The sequence below is a fragment of the Amblyraja radiata genome, chromosome 20 (assembly GCF_010909765.2).
Source record: "Amblyraja radiata isolate CabotCenter1 chromosome 20, sAmbRad1.1.pri, whole genome shotgun sequence".
Taxonomy (NCBI): Eukaryota; Metazoa; Chordata; class Chondrichthyes; order Rajiformes; family Rajidae; genus Amblyraja; species Amblyraja radiata.
In genome coordinates this window covers 22730244-22756576 of record NC_045975.1, presented here as the reverse complement: position 1 = coordinate 22756576, position 26333 = coordinate 22730244, and the positions used below count along the sequence as shown (strand labels likewise).

Here is a 26333-nt window from a genome sequence, read left to right as displayed (position 1 = left end):
AGATGAAATACGATCAAGAAATGGATCAGGATTGTTGCCAACAAGTGTTACTGTGGAAGTATATGTAGAAGACTAATTACACTGGTGGAGTGTCATTATATTTATCTAATAGTCGTAGCTTATAGTAACGTCCATCTCCAATCAGGATTTGGAGCCTATTATTAAATTGCTTATGAACACTAACTGTGTTCAGCTGTTTTAGCAGACAAGTTAGAATAGAATAGAATAGAATAGTTTCTTTATTGTCATTGTAACATGAACCATGTACAACGAAATTGTAAAATGTCAGCCAGTCAGTGCACCATTCAAACATTTCTAAAAGCTAACGATACAAGATAAACAACTAAAATAAATATCATAAAAATAGCACTCATAAACACCCAGCCCTACATCCTTCTGTCGATTTCACAGTCTCTTCGTATGTATCGCCCCTACGTTCCTTGGCGGCTACATTTAGTGCCTTTATAGCAGTGGGGTAAAAACTGTTTTTAAGTCTGTTTGTCCTTGTCCTTGTAGATCTGTACCGTCTGCCTGACGGTAACAGTTCAAACAGGGAGTGTCCGGGGTGGGAAATGTCCTTTATAACACTCTGGGATTTTTTGATGCAGCGGGAACTGTGTAAGTCCTCCAAGGTAAGGAGAGGGCAGGAGAAGTTATTAAATTGATGAGCAACAGCTTATTATATTTGACCAAGATAAGTCAATGGAATATTGAGCTGTCCATGCAGCAACATTACCATTCTATATTTCTAGGTTTAGATGCCTGAAAGACACATAACCATCCTCCTTAGAACATGGAGCAGTGCAGCACAGTTCAGCCCCCAATGTCCTTACCGAACATGGTACCAAGTTAAACTAATCTCCTGTACTAGGATGTGATCTATATCTTTCCATCCCCTGCATATCCATAGGCCCAGCTAAAAGTCTCTTCACTACGAAAAATCGTATCTGCCTCCCACCACTACCCCAGGGCAGCGTGGTCCAAGCACCGACCACTCTTGTGAGGAAAAACATTATTTAATGGGTCAATGCACAATGGCAACAATAATATTCATCCCGGGCTGAATTTTGGGATTGAGGGTGACTCGGATGACTTCCGTGGCTTCTGAGGTGGCTGCTGAGGTCAAGGTGGGATTTACAGGCTTTGCCATTGGTGGGGCAAGAGCTCAGTGGCAGGGCAGTGGGTTGTGTAGTTTGGTAGACGGTGTGTTCCGTTTGTGTGCTTCTAACAAATGGTTCTTTGTGTTAACCCAATTGAGTAGTCAAGGGTCAAGGAATCCATTGAGACAGTCGGAATGTTGCACCTGGCAACGAATCACCTTTTTGTCCATGATGGATCTCAGAAGCAAGTGACTGTTCCTTGTGTATTATTGATTGATTGATTGATTGATTGATTGATTGATTGATTGATTGATCTATTGATTGGTTGATTGATTGATTGATTGATTGGTTGGTTGATTGATTGATTGAAAGATCCATCATGGAAACAGGCCCTTTGGCCCACCGAGTCCTCACGGACCATCTATCACCCATTCACAATGGACACAAAATGCTGGAGTAACTTGGCGGGACAGGCAGGCATGGGTGACAGGCATGGATGACGTTTCGGGTTTGAAGAAGGGTCTCGACCTGAAACGTCACCCATTCCTTCTCTCCAGAGATGTTGCCTGTCCCAATGAGTTTCTCCAGCAGTTTGTGTCTATCTTCGGCTTAAACCAGCATGTGTAGTTCCTTCCTACCCATTCACAACTGTTCCCAGTCATCTCACCTTCTCACCCATTCCCTACACAGTCGGAGCATTTTTACCGAAGCCAATTAACCTACAAACCTGCACGCCTTTGGAATGTGGAATATCCGGATAAAACCTACGAGGCCACAGGGAGAACTTAAAACTTCATACAGGCAGCACCCATAGTCAGGATCGAATCCAGGTCTCTGGCTCTGTGAGGCAGCAACTCTACTGCTGTCCCACTGTGCTGTCCAATGAACTCTTCCAACCACGGTCAGCCAAACAGCATGTTGTCAAGCTGGAAATGGTGCAGAGAAGATTGATATGGATCTTGCCAGGACTCAAGGGCCTGAGCTATAGGGAGAGGTTGAGCAGGCTGGGGCTCTATTCCTTGGAGCTCGGGAGGATGAGGGGTGATCTTATAGAGGTGTAGAGGAATAGATAGGGTAGAGGCACAGAGTCTCTTGCCCAGAGTGAGGGAATCGAGAACTAGAGCACATAGGTTTAAGGTGAGGGGGGAAAGATTTAATAGGAATAACTTTTTCACACAAAGGGTGGTGGGGAAATGGAATGAGCTGCAGGAAGAGGTAGTCAAGGCAGGTACTATCACAAAGTTTAAGACACATTTAGACAGGAATTTGGATAGGATAGATTTGGAGGGATATGGTCCAAATGCGGGCAGGTGGGATATGTTGGCCGGTGGGGTCAAGTTAGGCTGAAGGGCCTGTTTCCACGCTGTAAGACTCTATGACTCCATCACTCTTAGATCATATTTTGTGATGGACATATCCTAATTACAGTACATTAGTCTTAATAATTTATGACATTCGCTATCACTTACCAGAAATTTACTCAGCATTCTTGTGTTAATGCAATCCCTGACAAGTCTTTATTAACAAAGGACGGCCAGTAATGATATGCAGAACATGCTAGTTGTCAGAGCTGACGCCAACAAATACTGACAGGGTTCATTGCTAGTGCATAGCTAGTTCCAGATGCTGTTCTGACTGACAGTGTTTGTGTTACCTGTGCATACAATGTCTAGTAAATCCTTTTTACTTGATTCCTTCGGGAACATTGTGTTTCCAATCACGAAGAAGGAAATTTATTCTGCCACGATATACATAGCCATAAATTATAAATGCCTTGGATTCTTTCACGACTGAAGAAGATGCAGGTTATTTGAAATAAGAATTAATATTTATTCTGTGTGTGTGCCGCTGTGTGTTTTTCTTGGTTGCGGTGCTTGCCATGGCTTTAATTGCAGATACCGCCAGCCATCACTTCTTGTAGCTTCAGGTTTATCACGGCTTATCGCAGAGCCGCGCGACAGAGCGTAGTGCCGCAGGTATCCCCCGGCAACGGGGTTGGCTCACCTGCCATCCCCACAAGGCGAGCCGCTGAGCGTTTCCCTGCTCAGCCCCGAGGCCTGGAGAGGAGGGTTGAAAAATCCAAGATGGCGGCAGCGATGGAAGACATAAGGAATGGAGAGTCGGTGAGCGGAACGGCTGTGAGAGGCGGTGCAATGCACCACGACGGTGGAATGGGCCACTGGAGGCCCTGCAGCAGCCAGGGGATCGGCATTTGTGTACTGCCCCAGTGAAGTCTACTATGCTTACACTACAATTGTTCTGTACTTATCCATGATTGTGCTTATCTATTAGGGTGGCTCAGTGACACATTGGTAGTGTTGCTGCCTTACAGCACTAGAGACTCAAGTTCAATCCTGACTATGGGTGCTGTCTGTGTGGTGTTTGTACGTTCTCCTGGTGACCAGGTGGGTTTTCTCCAGGTGCTCCGGTTTCCTCCACACTCCAAAGACGTACAAGTTTGTAGGTTAAATGGCTTGGTTTAAATGTACATTGTCCCTGGTGTGTGTAGGATAGTGTTGGTCTGCGGGGATCATGGATGGTGCGGAATCACTGTAAATCTAAACTAAACTAAACTATAGTTTGATTTTACCAGATTGTATGCAAAACAAATAATTTTACTGTGCCTAGATACATGTGACAATAAAGTATCATTGAATTATTGGAACGGGCAGCGCTCTAAGAGGCCGAGCGCGTGGATCAGACGCGGCCTACAGTGGCACGGAGCAGTAGAGGACACTAATGGCTTCACTTGGCCAGGCCGACCCTGCAATGCTGCCAAGACAATGGGCCTTTATGGTCAGGGTAAAGGGCCTGTCCCACTGTACGAGCTAATTCTCCCGAGTTTCCCCTGATTCGAACTCGGAGACTTACAGTAATAGCTGCTCGTAGGTACTCGGGGCTCTCGTGGACATTTTTCAACATGTTGAAAAATCTTCACGAGTCTTCACGAGCTTACCGCGTTTCCCCAGTACCTGCCGTTAGCGTTACGAGCCACTAAGAGACATCCCGAGCTCCGACGTACCCGCTACATATATTCTACGTGCTTACCACGAGTTTGATTTTTTTTTTTAACTCGGGAGAGCTCTTGAATTAGCTCGTACAGTGGGACAGGCCCTTAAGAACTCTGCACATGTACCAATGGGGACATGAAAATTGCGCCAAAGCTTGGCGACTCTTGTATACTACTATTCCTAAACCAGCAGAAGAATGGGAAAAGCAAATGATAAGAAATGGGACTGCCAAGCGATAGGACATTTTTCTGCATGTGCATGGGTTTTTAATATAAAAAGAAACAGAGAATTCTGGATATACTTCTTAAGGAATGCATTTAAGAGAATTTTGAAGGGCAAAATCTCAATCACAACTTAAAGCTGCCTGCTCCGAGTATGTTTCCAAGATCTGGCCCATCTCCAATAAGAATTTCAATGAAAGACTCTTGTCATTTGTACCGAAAACAGAATAATGAAATTCTTACTTGTAGCAGCTTAATAGGTCTGTAAACACAGTACTCATAGATAACATAATACATTTAAAAAGTTCTATAAATTAAAAACTGCAATGTTATTGCAAAAAAAGCACAAAGGCCCAGTCCAATGTTTCTGGTTGCACTCATTATTAATGAACAAGACTAAGTGGGACCTGTTGGGTGCCTGTCACACAGGAGGCTTGTTCCCCCAATGCAATATTCCACCACTCACCCATAGCCCCCAACTGCACAGCTGCAGCTCATTTCCCCTCATCCCTAGCACTCTCTCCCCCTCCTCTTCACCCTCCCTCTTCTTTCCCCTCTCTTCTTCCCCTCCCCCTATCCCTCCCTCACCTCTTTCTCCCTCTCCTTTCACTTACCCTCAGTCAGTCACTCCCTCCCTCCCTTCTATCCCTCTATCCCCCACTTGCTCTGGCAGCTCGTTCCTTACAACCACCACCCTCTGTGTGAAAAAGTTGCATCACAGGTTCCTATTAAATCATTCCCCTCGCACCTTAAACCTATGTCCTCTGGAGTTGTTGGGAATGTAACTCTAATACCTCAATTGAAATGAATTTGTTTGGAAAAGTAGCACATAGTGTGGTGTTTTATTGTGCAAAGCCATCAGCCAACATTGTTGTGCAACAGAGTGGCACTCCAGAAATGAGATGGCATCTTAGCACATCTATTATTCAATGTGCATGGAAACTCAGGAATCAGATTTCATCTGCAGCCTAATTCCACATGCACTGTTCGGTATCATGCTCATTTTCATTAGCTTGGGATAACAAAATAAGTGCAACGAGATCCAACCACTAACCAGATTATGACTGAAACCCAATTCATGAGCTCACGTAGACACAAAATGCTGGAGTAGCTCAATGGGTCAGACAGCATATTTGGAGAAAAGGTTTAGGTGATGTTTTCTTCAGACTGTAAGATGGGGAAGGACAGAACAAAAAAGATTTAATAGGAACCTGAGAGGCAACATTTTCACACAGCGTGGTGGGTATATGGAACAAGCTGCCATATGAGGCAAGTAGTTTGACAAGATTTATAAGACATTTGGTCAGGGGCATGGATAGGTAAGGTTTAGAGGGATATGGGCCAAATACAGGCAAATTGGACAAGCTTAGATATGGCAACTTGGTCAGCATTGACAAGTTGGGCTGAAAGGCCTGTTTCTGTGCTGTATGACTCAATGATTCCCTAACTAGTTGGCAAGTATAGTTAAACAAAGAACTGTGGTCAGAGGTTATACCGCTGATAAGCATAAAGTGCTGGAGTAACTCAGTGGGACAGGCAACATCTCTGGAGAAAAAGGACAGGTGATGTTTCGGGTCAGGACATTCTTCAGACTGAAAGTAGAGGGGAGGGGACTAAAGGTAAGAAAAGGCCAGAACTAAGCAGGGCGGGCAACAGATGACCAAGGACGTGTGGAGCCCATACTGGCCCATTGTTGGCTGGGGAAGAGGTGATGTGAACAGTGGAACTAGTAGGATGATTAGGGTGGGGGAAGGGGGACAGAGGGAATGAAGGGGTTAATTGAAATTGGAGAAATCAACGTCCTACCACTGGGTTGCAAGCTGTCCAAGCGAAATAGGAGGTGCTGTTCCTCCAATCTGCGCGTGGCCTCACTCTGACAGTGGAGGAGGCCCAGGACAGAAAGGTCAGTGTGGAAATAGGAAGGGGAGTTAAAAAGTATGGAAACCATGAGCAAAAAGATTGCCTGTCTGTGCTTGGTCTCACCGATATATAGGAGCCCACACTGAGAACAGCAGTCAAAGATTCTTTACTCAGATCCCACTCTCCCTCAATCTGCTATCCATATAAGGTGATTTTTAAAAGCATTGCAATGTTCTTATCTTCTTACTGGGACTTCCACAGTATGAGACCAGTCCTCTGTGTATGATTTACAGGACTGCCATATCTCAACCAGTGACATTATAAACATATAAAGATTATTTTTCTACATTGCAAATGTCGTGCACATCCTCTATCAGTAAAAAGTCAACTGTTGTGTAACTCATTTATTTCTAATAATGAAGGACTGTCTGCTTTCTTTAAACAAGAGTGGAAACTTAATCATATTGCTGATTGTTCACACTATCTCACAACCAAAGTTCAACAGAATCAACAATATTTAACGGAATCAAGAGAAATAAAAATATTCTTCTGAGACGTAAGCCTCTGGTTATTGAAGGGATGTAACGAACAAATGCTAGTTGCTGAATTCGGTGTCCCAATGTGAACTTCAGGTCCGGGGAGGCCATTTCCTTCTGGAGAAGAAGTCACTGAACATATCCAGCACTTCCTGTAGAGAGAAAAGAATTCTGTGACGGCATCGATGTGCCAACTCCTGTCATCTTTTTAGTTCAGCAGTCCCAGTAACGAGCTGTTTCCTGAACTCAATCATTCTGCTTAGCAACCAGTTATGGTTGATAATAACACCAAACTTAAAGGAATAGTCTCGCTGACAGAGCCCCCCCCCCCCCCCCCGCTGCCTTGCAGCGCCAGATCCCCAGGTTCGATCCCAATCTCGGATGCTGTTCTCATGCACGTTCTCCCTGTGACCGCGTGGGTTTCCTCCGGGTGCACCGGTTTCCTCCCACATCCCAAAGACTTGCGGGTTTGCAGGTTGAGCAAAGGGGAAGATACAGAGTGCAGAATATAGTTATCAGCGTCGTAGCACGTCAGTTCCATACACAAAGGCCAATGTCCGCAATGGGGTAGAGGTGAATCGGACAGTGTCCTAGCTGATGGAAGGACCGTTTAGAAGCCTGATAAGTTACCACCTCCAGTTTAAATTCCATTTGGAATATTTTGGAGGACCATGAACCAAGAACGGTGGGGAAGAAACTGTTCCTGAGTCTGGTGGTGTGCGCTTTCAAGCTTCTGTACCTACTGCCCGACAGGAGCAGGGTGAAAGAATGACCGGGGTGGGTCAAGTCGTTGATTATGATAGCCCCTTTTCACAGGCTGTGTGAGGTGTAGATGGTGGGGAGGTAATCAGTAGTATATAAGTGTGAGTGGGAGTGGGATGAGGTTGGAATTGAAGAGTCCAAACAGTGTTTTGTTGTGTTCAACAGGGCTATCCACGGACCAGGGAATGGAATAATGTCCACAGATTGGGAACCCACCTGTAGGGCCCGGCTCGCCCGCTCTAAGAGGAAGTAAGCACTTCGGCTGCGACAGGGATTGCACTACCTTGACGGTGGAGTGGGCCACTGGAGGCCCTGGAACAGCCTGGGGCTCAGCTGGACTAGGCGCCATCCAAGAGGCCAAACATTGGGACCAGACGCGACCTACAGCGGTGAAGGCTACCAGGGCTACGCTTGGCCAGGCCCGCCTTGCAACGTCGCCAGGATAACGGGCCTTCATGGTAAGGTCAAGACAACTGCATTTACAACAACTGGGACTTGAACATGGCACCAGAAACTGGTGTCACTCTAAACTGCCTCAGTGTACGCTATACACTACTGTATCTGAGATGCTTATCTAAGATGTATCTTGGTGCTGATGTATAGTATACTTGTATTGAACTGTATACAAAAATGAATTTAACTGTAGATAGACACAAAGTGCTGGAGTAACTCAGCGGGTCAGACAGCATCTTTGGAGAAAATGAATAGGTGACATTTTGGGTGGAGACCCTTCTTCAGACCCAAAATTTCACCTATTTTCTTTCTCGAGAGATGCTGTCTGACCCGCTGAGTTACTCTAGCATTTTGTGTCTATCTTTGATGTAAACTGCGTGTAATCTGCAGTTCCTTCCTCAGTACATGTGAGAAATAAAGTGCCTTTGTAACCATTGTGTTTAGCTTCAGCCACGCGTAAACTTGCAAACTAATGTGAAAATGCACAGTGCCTGTCTTTTAAAACTGCTCTACTTTCCCAGTATAACGAGGAAACATTTATTAAAATAAATGGCTCTTTTTCGTGCAACTTCATTACATGGATAATCAGACGTACTTGATGCAGAACAACACTTGGGAAGGTCAGAGTGTTTATTTTGAGTCCTCTCTTTTCTTTACACAAATAGTATTAATGTAGCATCTGTTTCCTCTTCTGTCTCTTAATAATAGCAATTACAGACTAATATCTTTAGGGACTGAATAAATTAACGTAAGCCTGTAGGAGGTCTGAGAGGACATTAATGTGTATTCATTTATCAAAACTCAACGATTGATGCTGGAGAAATGACACTAATTAAGGGTTAACATGGATATGTTGGTATTGTAGTGTGTATTCCACAACTTTTCGAAATGTGAGATGGAGTATTATTAGCTAAAGCCAAACGTAGCAATTTAGAGGGACAGAAGAAATGCTTTTAGTTTGTTGATACAGCATGAAAACAGGCCCCACGGCCCAGCAAATCCACGCTGCACAGTGATTCCCCGTTCACACCAGCTCTATGTTATCCCACTTTTGCATCCATTCCTTACACACTAGGGGCAATTTACAGAAGCCGATTAACCTACTAATCCGCACGTCTTTGGGATGTGGGAGGAAACCGGAGCACTCGGAGGAAACCCACACAATCACAGGGAGGACGTGCAAACTCCAAGGTTAGGATGGAACCCGGGTCACCATGAGGCAGCGGCTCTACCAGCTGCACCACTGTGCCACCTCTTATTTTCCTCTATTTTAATTAGCATTAATGTTTTAAGTCATTTACATCAGTAAGATAAGCTCCCTAAGTACAGTTATTTTATCTGTTTAAATATTTAATTATTTTGGTTTATCAATTATTTTTAGAAGACTGATTTTCGGAGGCACACGGAGACAGTTTGCAAAGACCTTTGAACATTCAGGCGACACAGTGCAAGGCTTCTAGTCTCAGTGGAGACAATTGAACACTAAAGAGCCTGCCCCACTTGGCCGTCATTTGCGCGCCATTTACACGATCTCCAAAAATGTGGTCGTCGCGTTGTGACGCACGGTAGCGTGTGGGTAGCGCGGGACGGGCGCATGGTGAGGCGTGGAGGAGTGTGGAGTTGCGCACGGTATCGCACGGCACTCCAAGATTTTGTGCTGCACGAAATCCTCGCGCGCTACCTGCGTGACGTATCGTGTACGCACGCTGATGCATTGGCGTCACACGCTGGCGTCCCGACGTCTCACGTGTATCGCATGGTGACGCATGGTTACGTCACCGTGTGTAACCATGCGTCGCCGCGCGCCGCAGGGTATTCTAATGACATCACATGCACCAGACGGCATGATGACGCGTGATTTACGATCCATGGAGACCATGGATAGGTGACGTTTTGGTCGAGCCCCTTCTTCAGATAGTACCTGACCTGCTGATTTGCTCCAGCACTCTGTATTCTTTTGTGTATTAACCAGCATCTGCAGTTCTTTGTTTTTTACACCAAGGCATTGAGCTTTGATGAAAACTGTGGTTTGTAAACAGTAGTTTTACTTATTGTAGTGAAGTTTGACACATCATATTTTAGTTTTATTGTTACAGGCCGGAAGCAGGCACCAGCAATCCCCATACACTAGTTCTATCCAAGACACTAGGGACAATTTACAATTTACAGGAGCCAATTAACCTACAACCGCATTTCTTTGGAGTGTGGGTGGAAACCAGGGGCACCCGGAAAAAACCCCACGCTGTCACAGGGGGAACATACAAACTTCATACAGACAGCACCCGTAGTCAGGATTGAACCCGGGCTCCAGCGCTGTAAGGCAGCAGCTCTAACCGCTGCGCCACTGTGTCACTGCAGGAAGTGTACAACGGGAAGTGTACGAGTATTTGTGGGACAACTATGAAGTGGTGGCTGGAGCAAGCACAATCCTGTTTAATATTCGGTAGCAGCACACAAGTTTCCAGACACAATTCACGTGGATCTGAACATTCATCGTGAATTCATTGTTATTATTTATTATTAACAATTTTAAGTTAACAACCCTCTCCCCCTTTCCCCCCTCTCTTCCCTGTGTCCCACCTGGATGCGCACCCATTACTCCGTTCCGCCCACCATCCCCTTTCACCTATACTCAATTCTCTGACTTCACATTTCATGCCTCTTCTATCTTTATTTCCTTATCTCACAGCACCTTAGGCAGACATTGTTCCGACAGCCCTTCCGCACCCTATCCTGTTTCACCCATATCCCTCCCACCTCTTTGCTTCTTATCTGACATCCTTTTTGTCTCCTTTTTATCTCCGGTCTTTGTCCACCCCTCTGCTAATCTAAAACCCCTCTCAACTGTATCCACCTATCACTTGCCAGGCCCTGCCGCAACCCAAACTATCTTCCCTCACCACAATCTGTCAGAACAAAGGTCCCGACCCAAAAGTGCAGCTATCCATGTTCTCCAGAGACGCAGCCTGACCCGCCGAGTTACTCCAGCACTTTGTGTCCTTCCTGACCTAAACATTGCCTAGCCATGTTCTCCAGAGATGCTGCCTGGCCTGCTGAGTTACACCAACACTATTTGTCTTTTCTGGTAATCCAGCATCTGCAGTTCCTTGTGTCATAGGTCATTAGTGGCCAGTTATTTGCATCAAAGATCCAGAGTTACTGGATTTACTGTATAGTTGTCGCTTAGCATTTTGTAACTATTGCCAACACCACCTTCCGGTAGAAAAATCTGCAATGCAAATTGTCACACTGATTACATTGTAGTCTGAATGATTACATTGGATGAAGTACGAGTGCAACAAATGGTGTATGCTTTATAAAACAATTAAAGGGCCTGTCCCACTTGGGCGTCATTTGCGCGTCATTTACGCGACAGGCCAGTAGTGACTGTCACGCAAAAATTGTCTAGCAGTACGACAGTCGCGCGCCAAGTGCTCTTGAGGGCCCTGCTTCTTTTGGGAACCATTTGTGATGTCGTTCGTACTTGTCCGATCTCCGTGACAAGGATTTTCCCAGTGAAAATCAAAGATACTATGGTGAAAATGTTTCAAAACTACGTGCGCTTTATACCCGGGTGGTCACGTGATGCGGCGCTCAAATGGTGCGCCGACGGCGTACGGGCGGCGCATGGTTATACGTCGACGCACGGTGCACGATAAATTAGCATAGGCAACGTCCGTGCGTCACCGTGCGTAACCATGCATCACCACGCGCTACACGTACGCCGTCAGTACGTCAGCATATGCCATCAGTACGTCAGCGTGCGCAAGGGATATGTCACGCAGGTGGCGCGCGAGGATTTTGAGCCTCACAAAATCTTGGGTCACTGCGCATTACCGCACATCACTGCATACGTCACCACGCGCCATGCGCGCATCACGACACAGCAAGCAATTTTCAGAATGTCGCGTAAATGACACGCGAATGACGCCCAAGTGGAACAGGCCCTTAAGTCGACAAGTGTCCATTCTTGAAACAATGCCGTGACTTATAATTTTTTTCTGGTTTGCATTCAGTTATCAAAATCAAAATGCCGTTCTGACCCCCCATCTACCTCATTGGAGATCTTTTAAATATCTTTAATCGGACTTCAATGTTATATCTTGCACTAAATGTACCCTTTATCCTTTATCTGTGAACTGTGGATGGATAGATTGTATTCATGTATAGTCTTTTCCCTAACCGGAAATCACACAAACAAAAGCTTTTCACTGTACCTCAGTACATGTGACAATAATAAACAAAGCTAAACTAAAAGACGGGAGTAGTAGGGTAAATCCAGAGTCTTTCACCCAGTGCAGAGAAATCGAGAACCAGAGGTCATAGGTATAAGGTGAGGGGGGGAAGATTTAATAAGAACCTGAAGAACAACTTTTTTCATATAAAGGATGGTGGATGTATGGAACGAGCTGCCAGAGGAGGAAGTTGAGGCAGGTTTCAGATGTTTCAACATTTCAGGAATATTTAGACAGGTACATGGATAGGACAGGTTTAGAGGGATATGGGCCAAACACAGGCTGGTGGGACTTGGGTAGATGGGACATGTTGGTCGGTGTTTGCAAGCTAGGTTGAAGGCCTGTTTCCACACTGTACGAATCTAACACTGTAACACCATGACTCTGAACCTAAACATGCAAGGTGTATAAAAACAGCAAGGAGTCATTTTAAAAACTAACCATTTTAGAGTCACGCGGCATGGAAACATCCCCCTCAGCCCAACCCATCAAGACACTTCATCTATGCTAATCCCATTTGCCTGCATCTGGCCCACATTTCTCTAAACCTTTCCTATCCATGTAGTTATCCATATGTCTTTTAAATGTTGCTATAGTACCTGCCTCAACTACCTCCCTTGGCAGCTCATTCCGTATACCCACCACCCTTTGTATAAAAAAAGTTGCCCCTCAGGTTCTTATTAAGTCTTTCCTCTTCTCACTTTAAAGCTACGTCCTCTGCTTCTTGATTCCCGTACTCTGGGTAAAAGACAGTGCACACACTTTAAGTGCTGTAAAAGCTATTGGCAGCCAACCGTAGAACTCTGGAAAAATGATCATTGTGGATTACAGAAATGGAAAACAGCATAAAAGCTGAACTGAGAAGTAATTTTTACTCAATTAACGTTTAATAAAACAACCATATGCTTCAATACTATTCCAGGAGCACACTAATCCTATCCTGTTAATTCCTGATCTCAGTCTCTTTGAATAATACTTCCTTGGGTTGTTATTTTTATTTCCAATTTGTATTGCAGGTTTTGCTATCTGACACAGTGGCCCTGCTTTAAGTTCATAAGTTCATACATTACACGAGGTATTAGGCCATTTGGCACTTTGGCACAGTGGTAGAGTTGCTGCCTCACAGCGCCAGAGACCCGGGTTCGACCCTGACTACGGGTGCTGTCTGTACGGAGTTTATACGTTCTCCCTGTGACAGCATGAATTTTCTCTGGATGCTCCGGATTCCACCAACATCCCAAAAACGTGTAGGTTTGTAGGTAAAATTGTTAATTGTCCCTAGTGCGTAGGATAGAGCTAGTTTACGGGGATCACTGGTCAGAGCGGACTCAGTGGGCTGAAGGGCCACTTTCCATGCTGTATCTCTAAAGTCTTAAGTAAAGTCTAAAATGTGTACTCTGCCATTCAGTCATGGCTGATCTAACTTTCCCTCCAAATCTCATTCTCCTGCTGTCTCCCCATAACCCCTGACATTATTTCCCTCTGGATTGTATCAGCTATTGAGAGCATGGCCAAATCCCTAAACCATTCCATTAAACTGCATTGCCAAATGGTCTTAAGCCATTATTTTCACACATTTATTGTCAAAACTATGATAACCAGAGGGAATGGATGTTTTTCTCATGTTACATACTTGCCTTACCACAGGTATGTTTAGTTTTGTTTAGAGATACAACATGGAAACAGGCCCTTCAGCCCACCGTGTCCACGCTGACCATCGATTACCAGCATACTAGGTTATCCCACTGTCATATCCCACACACTAGAGGCAATTTACAGAGGCCAATTATTCGACAACATTTTTTTCTTTTAACTACATAAGCATGCTTCAGAGATTCATGTAACTAAGTTTAATTTAGAGAGGCACAAGGAAACTGACCCACTAATTCCACACCGACTATTGATAAACTTTGTGCACACTAGCGCCATGTAATCTCACTTTCTCATCCTCACCCGACACACGAGGGACAATATACACTTTTACTGTAGCCAATTAATTTACAAACCTGCACGCCTTTGGAATGTAGGAGGAAACCAGAGAACCTGGAGTAAACCCACGCAGTCACAGGGAGAACGTGCAAGCTCCACACACAGACAGCACCCGTAGTCAGGATCGAACCGGGGTCTCTGACGCTGCAAGGCAGCAACTATATTAATAATAATAATGGATGGGATTTATATAGCGCCTTTCTAATACTCAAGGCGCTTTACATCGCATTATTCATTCACTCCTCAGTCACACTCGGTGGTGGTAAGCTACTTCTGTAGCCACAGCTGCCCTGGGGCAGACTGACGGAAGCGTGGCTGCCAATCTGCGCCTACGGCCCCTCCGACCACCACCAATCACTCACACACATTCACAGACAGGCAAAGGTGGGTGAAGTGTCTTGCCCAAGGACACAACGACAGTATGCACTCCAAGCGGGATTCGAACCGGCTACCTTCCGGTTGCCAGCCGAACACTTAGCCCATTGTGCCATCTGTCGTCCCAACTGTACTGCTGTGTCACCGTGCTGCCTCAGTATGCTGTTTTATTTATTCATGTGTGTATATATTTATACAATGGTATATGGACACACTGATCTGTTCCGTATTCATGCCTTCTATAATTCTGTTGTGCTGAAGCAAAGCAAGAATTTCACTGTCCTATCTGGGACACAATAAACAATAAACTCAATAAAATCACAATAAACTCTCTTGAATCTAGTCCTTCTCTGATGAATATAGAACACAAAGTTATTGAATGGCAAAGCAAGTTTGGGAAGTCCTATGGCCTGTTCCTAATTTTATTTCTTATAGCTGTGTTTCAGTTCAGTGCGCTGCGTTAAAAAGGCGAGAGAATCATCGCCAGGGTTGAAGGCAGGTTCCGTTTTTAATGACTGAGCCTCACGTTGACACCGCTTGTCAGGAAGAATCATCACTTATTTTTAAATAGTTCAAAGAACTTACACCACTCAAACACCCACTTGATTGATGAGATGACTAATCTATAATGATCCCACTCACATAATAATTTTAAGTTCTGCGTAATAATTGGTGGAAGGTTTCTACGGAAGATTACAAACAGAGCTTCAGGTAAAAGCGCCAGAGAGAACTTATTTTTGGGCAATTATTTCTTCGACTTTACAATTATAATTTTGTTCTCGCTTTTTCTAGATCCTTCACTTCACCGTGGCCATGGTTGAAGAGGTACACAGCAGGGCTGCTTAGGACGAGCACAGTATCATATTGGATTATTTTCCCTCAAGATGGTGTGAGGTGTTGCATTTTGTGAAGTCAAACCAGGGCAGGACCTTCAGAGAGAATGGTCCTGGGAAGTTCAATGGTTCCTTTATTATCACGTGTACCAAAGTACAGTGAAATTATTTTCTTTTGCACACAGCTCAGTAGGATTATTGCCATTCATAAGGACAATCCCTGATTAGGTACCGAATGTACAGAGACAGCACCCTGAGTCCATATGCAAGAGTCGCCAGGTTTTGGTGCCATTTTCAAAGTCCCAGCTGCAGCTGGCCATAAAGGCCCATTGCAGACATCGCCTCCATCATGATCATCCATGAACCGTCGTCCCACTCTTCGCCGCGCCGCCGTCAGTCTTTGTGCCACGGGGGTGCCACCCGCAGCTGACCGCGGAAGGTAAGGTCCCCCCCCCAGGTTCTTCTTACCGGCTCTTTGTTTTAGTGTCCACTGTTGCTGCCAACTCCCTCCACCCAGCATCTGCTTATCTATCACTGGGTGTTGGTAGGTTTCTGAGCAAAGGTTAGGTGAATGCTTAAGACGTCGCATTACAAATGTACAACTTAAAATTGAATGCTATCAGCTTGACCTTCCAGGCAGAATGGCACTGCTGGTAGAGCTGCATCCTCACAGCACCAGTGACCCAGCTTTGATCCTGACATCTGGTGATAACCGTGTGGAGTTTGCACACATTCCCTGTGACCATGTGGGTTTCCTCCGAATGCTCCGGTTTCCTCCCACATCCCAAAGACATGTGGGTTTGTAGGTTAATCGGTCCTCTGTAAATTGCCCCAAGTGTGGAAGTAAGGTATGTATGAGAAAGTGGGATAACATAGAACTATTGTGAATGGATGGTTGGTGAATGGCGAGGACTCGATGGGTCAGTTTCCACATGTATCTGTAAATTAAACTTAGAGTAGCATGAAACTCTGGAGTATGCTTATGCAGTTAAAAGAGAAAAACAGATGATGCTGTTCCATTGATGCTTTTCCCTGATACTGAACACACTGCTGCGTAATCTACAGAAATCAGTGAACTAATGTGAATTTCATGACAATAGCAAACTGCACACGTGAGAAGAACTCTTAAAATGTCATGCTTCATTAAATGAGTTTATAACGGTGTACTGAACCATACTGTTTACAGAGCGCTAAAACTTATATATGTTTCATTGCTAAATACTGCAGAATTCCCTGTTTAAAACAATACTAGAATGGCACTAGACTGATGTCTGTGTGGAGTTTGCATGTTCTACCTGTGATCATGTGTTTTTCCTCCGGGTTCTCCGGTTTCCACTCATATAGAAACATAGAAACATAGAAAATAGGTGCAGGAGTAGGCCATTCGGCCCTTCGAGCCTGCACTGCCATTCAATATGATCATGGCTGATCATCCATCTCAGTATCCTGTACCTGCCTTCTCTCCATACCCCCTGATCCCTTTAGCCACAAGGGCCACATCTAACTCCCTCTTAAATATAGTCAATGAACTGGCCTCAGCTACCTTCTGTGGCAGAGAATTCCAGAGATTCACCACTCTCTGTGTGAAAAATGTTTTTCGCATCTCGGTCCTAAAAGATTTCCCCCTTATCCTTAAACCGATATCTCAAAGACTTGCAAGTTTGTAGGTTAATTTGCTCCTGCAAATTTGTTCCCAATGTGTAGGGAGTAAATGAGAAAGCAGACTAACATAGAACTCAGCCTCAATAACAATCAGCACGGGAGCACCTCAAGGCTGCGTGCTCAGCCCCCTGCTGTACTCACTCTATACCCATGACTGCGTAGCGAACCACAGTGCGAACTGCATCATCAAGTTCGCTGACGACACCACTATTGTGGGGCGTATCACTGATGGGGATGAGTCAGAGTACAGAAGAGAGATCGAGCAACTGTCCATATGGTGCCAGCGCAATAACCTGGCCCTCAACACCAGCAAAACCAAGGAACTGATTGTGGACTTTGGAAGGAGTAGGAGGGGGACCCACAGCCCCATTTATATCAACGGGTCGATGGTTGAAAGGGTCAAGAGCTTCAAATTCCTGGGCGTGCACATCTCTGAAGATCTTTCCTGGTCCAAGAACACTAATGCAATCATCAAAAAAGCACATCAGCGCCTCTACTTCCTGAGAAGATTACGGAGAGTCGGATTGTCAAGGAAGACTCTCTCTAACTTCTACAGGTGCACAGTCGAGAGCATGCTGACCGGTTGCATCGTGGCTTGGTTTGGCAATTTGAGCGCCCTGGAAAGGAAAAGACTACAAAAAGTAGTAAACACTGCCCAGTCCATCATCGGCTCTGACCTTCCTTCCATCGAGGGGATTTATCGCAGTCGCTGCCTCAAAAAGGCTGGCAGTATCATCAAAGACCCACACCATCCTGGCCACACACTCATCTCCCTGCTACCTTCAGGTAGAAGGTACAGGAGCCTGAAGACTGCAACAACCAGGTTCAGGAATAGTTACTTCCTCTCAGCCATCAGGCTATTAAACCTGGCTCGGACAAAACTCTGACTATTACCAACCACTTTCTGTTATTTGCACTATCAGTTTATTTATTCATGTGTGTATATATTTATATCATGGTATATGGACACATTTTATCTGTTTTGTAGTAAATGCCTACTATTTTCTGTGTGCTTAAGCAAAGCAAGAATTTCATTGTCCTATACAGGGACACATGACAATAAACTCACTTGAACACTTGAACTTGAACTTGAACTAGTGTGAGCGAGTGATCGATGATCGGCCTGGACTGTGGCAAAGGGCCTGCTTCCATGCTGTACTTTTCAATCAATCAATCAATTTATTTTAGTGCATATGATATTTCAGCTTCTAACATCATCTTTGTGTTAATTCCAAACTTTGTAGCTGCGGTCTGCAAAATATCTCGTTTTGTTTCAAAATACTGCATGGAAACAGCCCTTTGGCTCACCGAGTCCACGCCAACCTTTGATCATGAGTCCTATGCCATCTCACTTTCTCATCCACTCCCTACACAACATGGACAATTAACAGAGATGCAATTAACTTACAATCATGTACATCTTTGGAACGTGGGAGGAATAGGGAGCATATGCAAACTCAACATCCAAGGTCAGGATCGAACCCGGGTCTTTGGCGCTGTGAGGCAGCAGCTCTACCCACTGCACCACTTTGCTGCACAAAGTATTAAAGCATTAGTTAATAGTTAATTTTACTACTACCATGATGATTCGTCAGTGTGATGCCTGTTTGACTACATTTCTTTTGATGAACAAGGATGGCACAGTGGCGCAGAGTTGCTGCCTTACAGCGCCAGAGATCCAGGTTCAATCCTGACTACCGGTGCTTGTCGATATGAAGTCTGTACTTTCTCCCTGTGATCTGCGTGGGTTTTCTCTGGGAGCTTCGGTTTTCCCCCACACTCCAAAGACGTACAGGTCTGCAGGTTAATTGGCTTTGACCAAATTGTAAATTGTCTCTAGTGTGTGTGGGATCGTGTTAGTGTGCAGGGATCGCTGGTTGGTGCGGACTCGGTGGGTCGAAGGGCCTGTTTCCGCACTGTACTCTATACCAGATTAAACAACAGAAACAATCTCCTAGGAACTGACATCTGACAATAATATTGTAGCGCATTTTAAAATCTGTGCCATTGGGCTGATCTTACTGCAAAGCTTATATCAAGGGTATGAGCAGCTTATTTGGTTACGGAATCCAGAGCAGATAGTACAATCCAAAAGTGTTCGCAATTGTACATGGAATTAATTCAGGTGAGACGCTTTTAGAGTAAATACGGTAAATTTTAACTTCTTGTAAAAGTTTACAATACTGCAAAGAAATCCAAGGTCATCCTGCAAACCAAAAGAATAACAGCAGCGTAAAGTCAAGCAGCAATTGCAGAATATGTGTAGGCTGTAAATTATTGCCAAATCGGTTGTAAAATTTTGGACAGGAAAAAAAAAGTTTTCTGAAAGGTTTACTTAAAAGGAAAGAAATGTTGAGCTAATACCACGCTCCCTGTTCCACCCCCCACCCCTCCACACCTCGTTCACTCTGAAGAAGGGTTCTGATTTGAAACATCACCTACTCCTTTACTCCAGAGATGTGGTCTGGCCCGCTGAGTTACTCCAGTATTTTGGCACCTTTTGAAATATATTGGAGTAGTTTCTCTTATTACATTGGGAAAATATTAGTGTTTTTCCATGATTTCTACTCCCGTACTCCCATTGACATCCTGATTCACGTTTAGGTTTATTATTGTCACATGTACCATGGATGAGCTTTGTTTTGCTTGCTATCCAAACAGGTCAGATGTAACATACATAGATACAATCAAATCAAAGTCAAGTACAATAGGTAGAGTGAAGGGGAAGATACAGATATAGTTCTCAGCATTGTAGCTCATGAATTCCACTGACAAAGTCCAATGTCCGCAAACGGTTAGCAGTGAATCAGAGAGTACAATAGCTTATGGAAGGACTGAACAGAAGCCTGATGACAGAGGGGAAGAAGCTGTACTTGAGTACAATATGTAGAGCATAGGGGAAGATACAGAGTGCAGAATATAGTTCTCAACAGTAGCGCATCAGTTCCAGAGACAAAGTCTAATGTTCGCAATGGGGAAGAGGTGAATCGGACAGTACCCTAGCTTATGGAAGGCCAAAGCCTGATAACAGAGGGGAAGAAGCTGTTCCTGAGTCTGGTGGTGCGCGCTTTCAAGCTGTTCCTGAGGCTAAATCAATGGAAGCTAATTCGATGGGTGGGGTGAGGAGAAATGGGGAAGGTACAAAGTACAGAAAGCAGTTCAGTGCCATCTTTCTCAAGGCCAATTGGGCGTTGGCATTATATGCTGTACTTGCGCAAGTTGCCTCTTTGCATTATTTCTTTAAAAATCCTTCATGGGTCATGCATATGAACATTAAAACCTCTTTCACTGACACAAGCAACAATAAGAATTCTGACAGCACAACAAGTGGTCCTTACATGACTCCAGGGGTCTTACTCCCCAAAATACAAAACTCAACTGGCCAGGCAGCAACCGTAGAGGAAAAGGGACAAACGACATCTTCAGAAAAGGGTGGCACGGTGGCACAGCGGTTGAGCTGCTGCATACAGCACCAGAGACCCAAAATCAATCCTGACTACGGGTGATGTCTGTACGGAGTTTGTACCTTCGCCTGGGACCGCTTGGGTTTTTCTGTTTTTCTCCAGTTTCCTCCCACGCTCCAAAGACATACAGGTTTGGAGGTTAATTGGCTTCTGTAAATTCTAAATTGTCCCCTGTGTGTAGGATAGTGCTAGAATAGAGAATTGCTGGTTCGGTGGGGCCGAAGGGCCTGTAACCATTCTGTATCTCTAAAGTAAAGACACAAACAATAATAAGAATTCTCACTACAATTAGTCCTTAAACGGCTCCAGGGATCTTACTCCCAATAAAACAAAATGCTGGAACAACTCAGCGGGCCTTGCAGTGACTGTCAAGAGAAATGGATAGACAACATTTTGGGTTGTGATGTTTCTTCCAAAAAATGTCCTCGTCTGTTTCAAACTTTGAGGTTTCCATTATTTTTAATGTACAATTTATCAAACCCTCTCAATTAGATTCTGACTTGTGGCTACTCTCCAGCTCCCCATTATAGTGTTTGTTAACTTTCTAAATCACCTGTTTATTTTCATAAGTTCTAGAAGCAGAATTAGGCCATTCGGCCCATTAATTCTACTCTGCCATTCATTCAATCATTCTCCTGCCTTCCGATTACTTCTGATACCCACACTAATTATGAATCTATCTATCTCCTCCTTAAAGATATCAATTGAAGGTCTCCACAGCCTTCTGTGACAAAGAATTCCACAGATTCACCCACCTCTGACTAAATAAATTCCCCCTCATCTCCTTTTTAAAAGTACATCCTTTTATTCCGAGGCTATGGCCTCTTGTCCTAGACTCTCCCACTAGTGGAAACATCCACTCCACATTCACTCTATCCAGGCCTTTCACTTTTCGGTAACTTCGAATGAGTTTTCCCCTCATCCTTCTAAACTCCAGTGAGTACAGGCCCAGTGCCTTCAAACGCTAATCATATGTTAACCCAAGTCCGCCTGTTACTGCCAGTATAAACTTTTCTTCAAATACCTTCGAAGATCCAGGGGTGCAAAGGGAACATTCTTTCTAATGGTCACCAGATGTGTTCATCAGAATTTGTTCTGTCATAACCATTCTCGGCATTTTAATGAATCTGATAAAATAACTTATTTACAATTGGCGACTTAGTAGAGTATGGTGCATGTTTGAGATTCTTGTCCCCAGCCAACCTTTCACCCTGTGCATGACCCAACACTTACGCTCAGAGAATCAGTCCAGGTGGACGTTGTTTGTGATCATACATGTGATCGTCATGATGTTCATCAACAGACTTTATTGTCCTGTCATGAAAAGAAAATAGTTTAGATTAGTTTACATTATTATTGTCACATGTGCAGAGAGACAGTGAAAAGCTTGCTCTGCATGCTATCAAGTCAAATCGTACTATACATGAGCACATTAGATCCTCTTACTGTTAGGGATGCAACATGGAAACAGGCATTTCGGACCATCGAGTCTGCGCCAACCATTGCTCACCTGTTCACACACGTTTTATGTTATCCCACTTTCTCGTCCACTCCGTACACACCAGAGGCAATTCTTCAGAGGGCCAATGAACCCACAGACCTGCACGTCTTTGGAATGTGTGAGGAACCGGAGCACCAGCAGGAAACCCACGTGGTCACACGGAGAATGTGCAAACTCCATATAAAGCACCTGAGGTGGGGATTGAAACCGGGTCTTTGACGCTGTGAGATAGTGATTCTGCCAGCTGTGCTGCTGTGCCATCTGCACTTCCTCGCCCTTGTCGTCCTTCCGGACACGCCCTGGCGGTCCATGTTACCACCTGACCTCCAGTTCTGGCTACATTTTAGCCCCACACTCCTGATATTTGGGCACCTGGTACAGAGGGGAGAAGGTCGGGAGGGAGGGGGGGGGGGGGGGGAATCTCCCTGTCCGTCTGCTCCTGGGCCTGGCCAAGATGGCCATTCGCAGGTCCAGGTAGCGGCTAGTCGATGGCCGCACCTGGGTTGACTGCCTGCCCCTTTTCCGGGCCTACGTCCGTGCCAGCGTGTCCCTGGAGAGGGAACACCCGGTATCCACGAGGACGTCTGAGGCCTTCCGTGAACGCTGGTCGCAGCGGTAGGTTGAGTGTTTTGTTGATAAAGTTGGCGTTATGTTAATTTGATGATCGTTGTTTGTAAAACTGTCAACATAGGCAGTCTTTGATTGTGCTAATTTGTATATTGACTTTTATTTTTTTGAATAAAAGTATTTGTATAATTTAAAAAAAGCTGTGCCATCAAGTGGTCAAGAATGTTTAATTGTCATATATACTGACCGCAAAACAAACATGTTAACACATAATATATAGATAAACTATTAACATTAAGTTAACAAACCCAATACTAGTGCATTGTTATGTAATCAACATTAAAACCCTCACTTCTGTCACAATATTAACTAAAGTTATTGATGAACCAGATGAATATTGTTAGATGAACAACACTGCCCTGTGAAAGCTTTGCTGTGATATCCCGACAATGAGATCATTGATCTCCAACAAGTATCTTCATGTCAGCAAGATATGACTACGGCTGAAGATGGACACAAAAAGCTGGAGTAACTCAGCAAGTCAGACTGCATCTCTGGAGAGAAGGAATAGGTGACGTTTTGTGTCAAGCCCATTCTTCAGACTGAGAGTCAGGGGAAATGGAAACGAGAGATATTGACGGTGATGTAGAGAGATATACTGTGGAACAAATGAATGAAAGATATGCAAAAAAGTAACAATGGTGAAGGAAACAGGCCATTGTTAGTTGTGGCCTAGGTGAGAAGGAGTACAGACAATGAATAAACAAAGTAACAGTTTTTAAAGGGGCTCTATTAGGATGCAGACTCATTGGATGCTAAAGATTACTTATTTTTAAAAGCCTTCGTAGACAACTTTAAAATTCTGCATGAATTGAATACTGCAAAAATTACGTCAAAGCAGTGCCTCAAACAATGGTACAACTGCAGCCAATTGTTTTGTTTATGCATTGGCCTACATGTGAACATGGAAAGTGCGAACACTATGAGCTAAGACGTCTGTCTAATGCAGTGTTTGACGATGATTCTACGACAATCTTCTGAAAGCTTTAACCTGGTCTGTTTGCTTACACAGATATATGGCTAAACTGAAGAAATCCACAGGCAAAGCTACACTCACGCAACAGAAGAGGTTTCTAACATAGATATTTTTATGATTTTTAGATTTAGATTTATATTTCTAGGTTTAGGTTTATTAGTGTCACATGTACTGAGGTACAGTGAAAAGCTTTGTTTTCGTGTGGTTGGACAAAGGCCAGAGATGAAAAGTCAAAAAGTGCGATATAAGGATAGAAGAGGTGCGAATTGTGATGTCAGAGGGAGGAATGTACCTCACATGTATCCACCTATCACTCACCAGGCTTTGTCCTGCCCCTATCTCTCTAACAGCTTTTCTCCCCCAACCACAAACAGTCTGAAGAAGGGTCTTGTCCTGAAATGTCACCTACACATGTTCTCCAGATATGCTGCCCGACCAGTTGAGTTACTCCAGCACTTTGTGCCTGTTTATTGAACTAAAAGGCATTTGGCTTTGATTGAATTGATTGAATTGATTGATTGAATTGATTGATTGATTGATTAATTAAAGGATTCCTCATTTAAAATTGGGCCCTTCGGCCCACCAAGTTTATGACGAACATCGATCAAACCAGTTAGTTTAGTTTAGAGATACAGCATAGAAACAGGCCCTTCGGTCCACCGAGTCCGCCACATCCAGCAATCACTAGCTCTATCCTACAATCTAAGAAGAATTTATAGAAGCCAATGAACGTACAAACCTGCCCATCATTAGTGTGTGGGAGAAAACTGGAGCACCCGGAGAAACCCCACACGATCACAGGACAAATGTACAAACTCTGTACAGACAGCACCCGTAGTCATGGGTGAACCCGGGTCTCTGCTGCTGTAAGGCAGCAGCTTCCCTGCTGCGCCACTGTGCCACATCTGAGACTTCACTGGTCTCTGCATCTTCACCCAAAGATAATCGATGTAGTTGGCATAGTGATAGGCACCAGATACTAACAAGGAGGTGAGATAATTTGCCTGCCTTGACTTTGTGTGATATTAGCCACAAAACCCCATTCATTCCTATTTTTAAGACTTGCGATTTTGAGTTATTAATTCTTTAGAGAACATCAGGCAGCTTTCCTGTAAAGCAGTCAACAGGATTACGAATGTTCATTTTTCCACCCACTCTAGTTCTGATCCTGTGACAAGATGCAGTGTCGTCACACATCCCCCTCAGCTCTGTACATGCTTGTTGGGGGAGGGAAGGAGGAAAGGAAGAAAGGAAAGAGAAATAAACAAATGGATGCAAGAGACTGCAGGTGCTGGAATCTTGAGCATAAAACACAAAGTGCTGGAGGAACTCAGCGGGTCAGGCAGCGACATTTTGGGTCGGGATATTTCAAACAAATGCAGCATCACAGGGAGAGAGTGCCAACATCTCACAGACAGCCCCAGAGAACATACAACAAAAATACAGAGGACAGACACAAAAAGCTGGAGTAACTCAGCGGGTCAGGCAGCATCTCTTGAGAGGATTGGGTGATGTTTCGGATCGAGACCCTTCTTCATAGAACATCCTATCGGGTTGCATCACAGATTGGTTTGAGAATAGCTCTGCCCAAGACACACAATAAATTGCAGAGAGTTATGGATGTAGCCCAGTCCATCACACAGACCAGGCAATTTGGGTGAACGAGCGATTCATTTCTTACCTGGCCACGTGGGGGTGAGTCCGCCGAAGACTCTCTGTTATGTTGTAGTCGGGACCGTGCTTATGCATGGTGGTACTTCGCATAAACCCATCAGGCACCTGTTTCAGGATACCACCCCTTGTCCAACCTTCTCTGTCCTCTCCTTTTGGAGTTTTGTCGTTGTACCTGACATTTTGAAAATTTGAAAAGAATCAAAATATGATTTTTTAGGCTAATTTTGTTTAGTTTACTTTCGAGACATAGCATGGAAACAGGCCCCTTGGTTCACCGAGTCCACGCCAACCATCGATCACCCGTCCACAGTAGTTCCATATAATCCCACTTCTCATCCATACAAATAACCTACAAACCCGCATGTCTTTGGAATGTGGGAGGAAACCAGAGCACCTGGCGAAAACCCACGTGGTCAAAGGGAGAACGTGCAAAATCCGTACAAACAGCATACATAGTCAGGATCGAACCCAGATCTCTGACACTGTAATGCAGCAACTCTACCGCTGCGCCACTGTGCAGCCGTAATTTGTCATTTTATCCATCAAGCTGCTCTATTTCCCTTGAATCAAACTCGTCCATTTAAATACACACCCACCACCTCACCATTGCCACTACCAGTGAAAGAAGCCTCCAACTGGCAAAATAGAGTAGTACAATCTACAACAAAACACACAACGTACTGGAGTGACAAGTGACACGGGACAGCACAGTGGTGCAGGGGTATTGCTGCTGCAGACCTGGGTTCAATCCTGGCAACGGGTACTGTCTGTACGGAGTTTGTATATTCTTCTTGTGACTGCGTGGGTTTCCTCTGGTTCCTCCCACATCCCAACGGTGTGCGGGTTTGTAGGTTAATTGGCTTTGGTAAAAACTGTAATTTGTCCCAAGCATATAGGTTAGTGCTAGTGTTGGGGGGTGATCGATGGTCAGTGTGGACTCGGGGAGCCGCAGAGTGTTTCCAGGCTGTATGTCACTAAACTTGAGAAAAAGTCAGAATTTAGACTTTAAACTTGTCTAAATTCTGAGGGTCAGGCAGCATCCCTGGAGAACATT

At 44.6% G+C, this 26333-nt stretch overlaps 1 protein-coding gene and 1 long non-coding RNA gene across 5 annotated transcripts in view; one reads left to right on the top strand and one right to left on the bottom strand.

Moving 5' to 3' along the window:
• LOC116984716 overlaps nucleotides 1-8121 on the top strand; it is a 34285-nt gene extending 26164 nt beyond the window's left edge. Inside the window, exon 3 of the long non-coding RNA XR_004415107.1 lies at nucleotides 7656-8121. This is a non-coding gene — a long non-coding RNA (uncharacterized LOC116984716). The remainder of the gene's footprint in view (nucleotides 1-7655) is intronic.
• The window catches only part of ppp1r32 (protein phosphatase 1 regulatory subunit 32), an 81954-nt gene that overhangs the window by 9293 nt on the left and 46328 nt on the right, over nucleotides 1-26333 (bottom strand). For 3 of the 4 annotated variants that reach the window (XM_033039038.1, XM_033039040.1, XM_033039041.1), the window contains 3 exons: nucleotides 25287-25451; nucleotides 21735-21815; nucleotides 6582-6880 (listed from right to left, as the gene is read on the bottom strand). In XM_033039038.1, coding sequence (XP_032894929.1) covers nucleotides 21737-21815; nucleotides 25287-25451 — 244 coding nt within the window. In that variant the 3' untranslated portion in view covers nucleotides 6582-6880; nucleotides 21735-21736. Of the gene's footprint in view, nucleotides 1-6581; nucleotides 6881-21734; nucleotides 21816-25286; nucleotides 25452-26333 lie in introns of those variants that run through there. The other variant, XM_033039039.1, reaches the window with a different exon arrangement.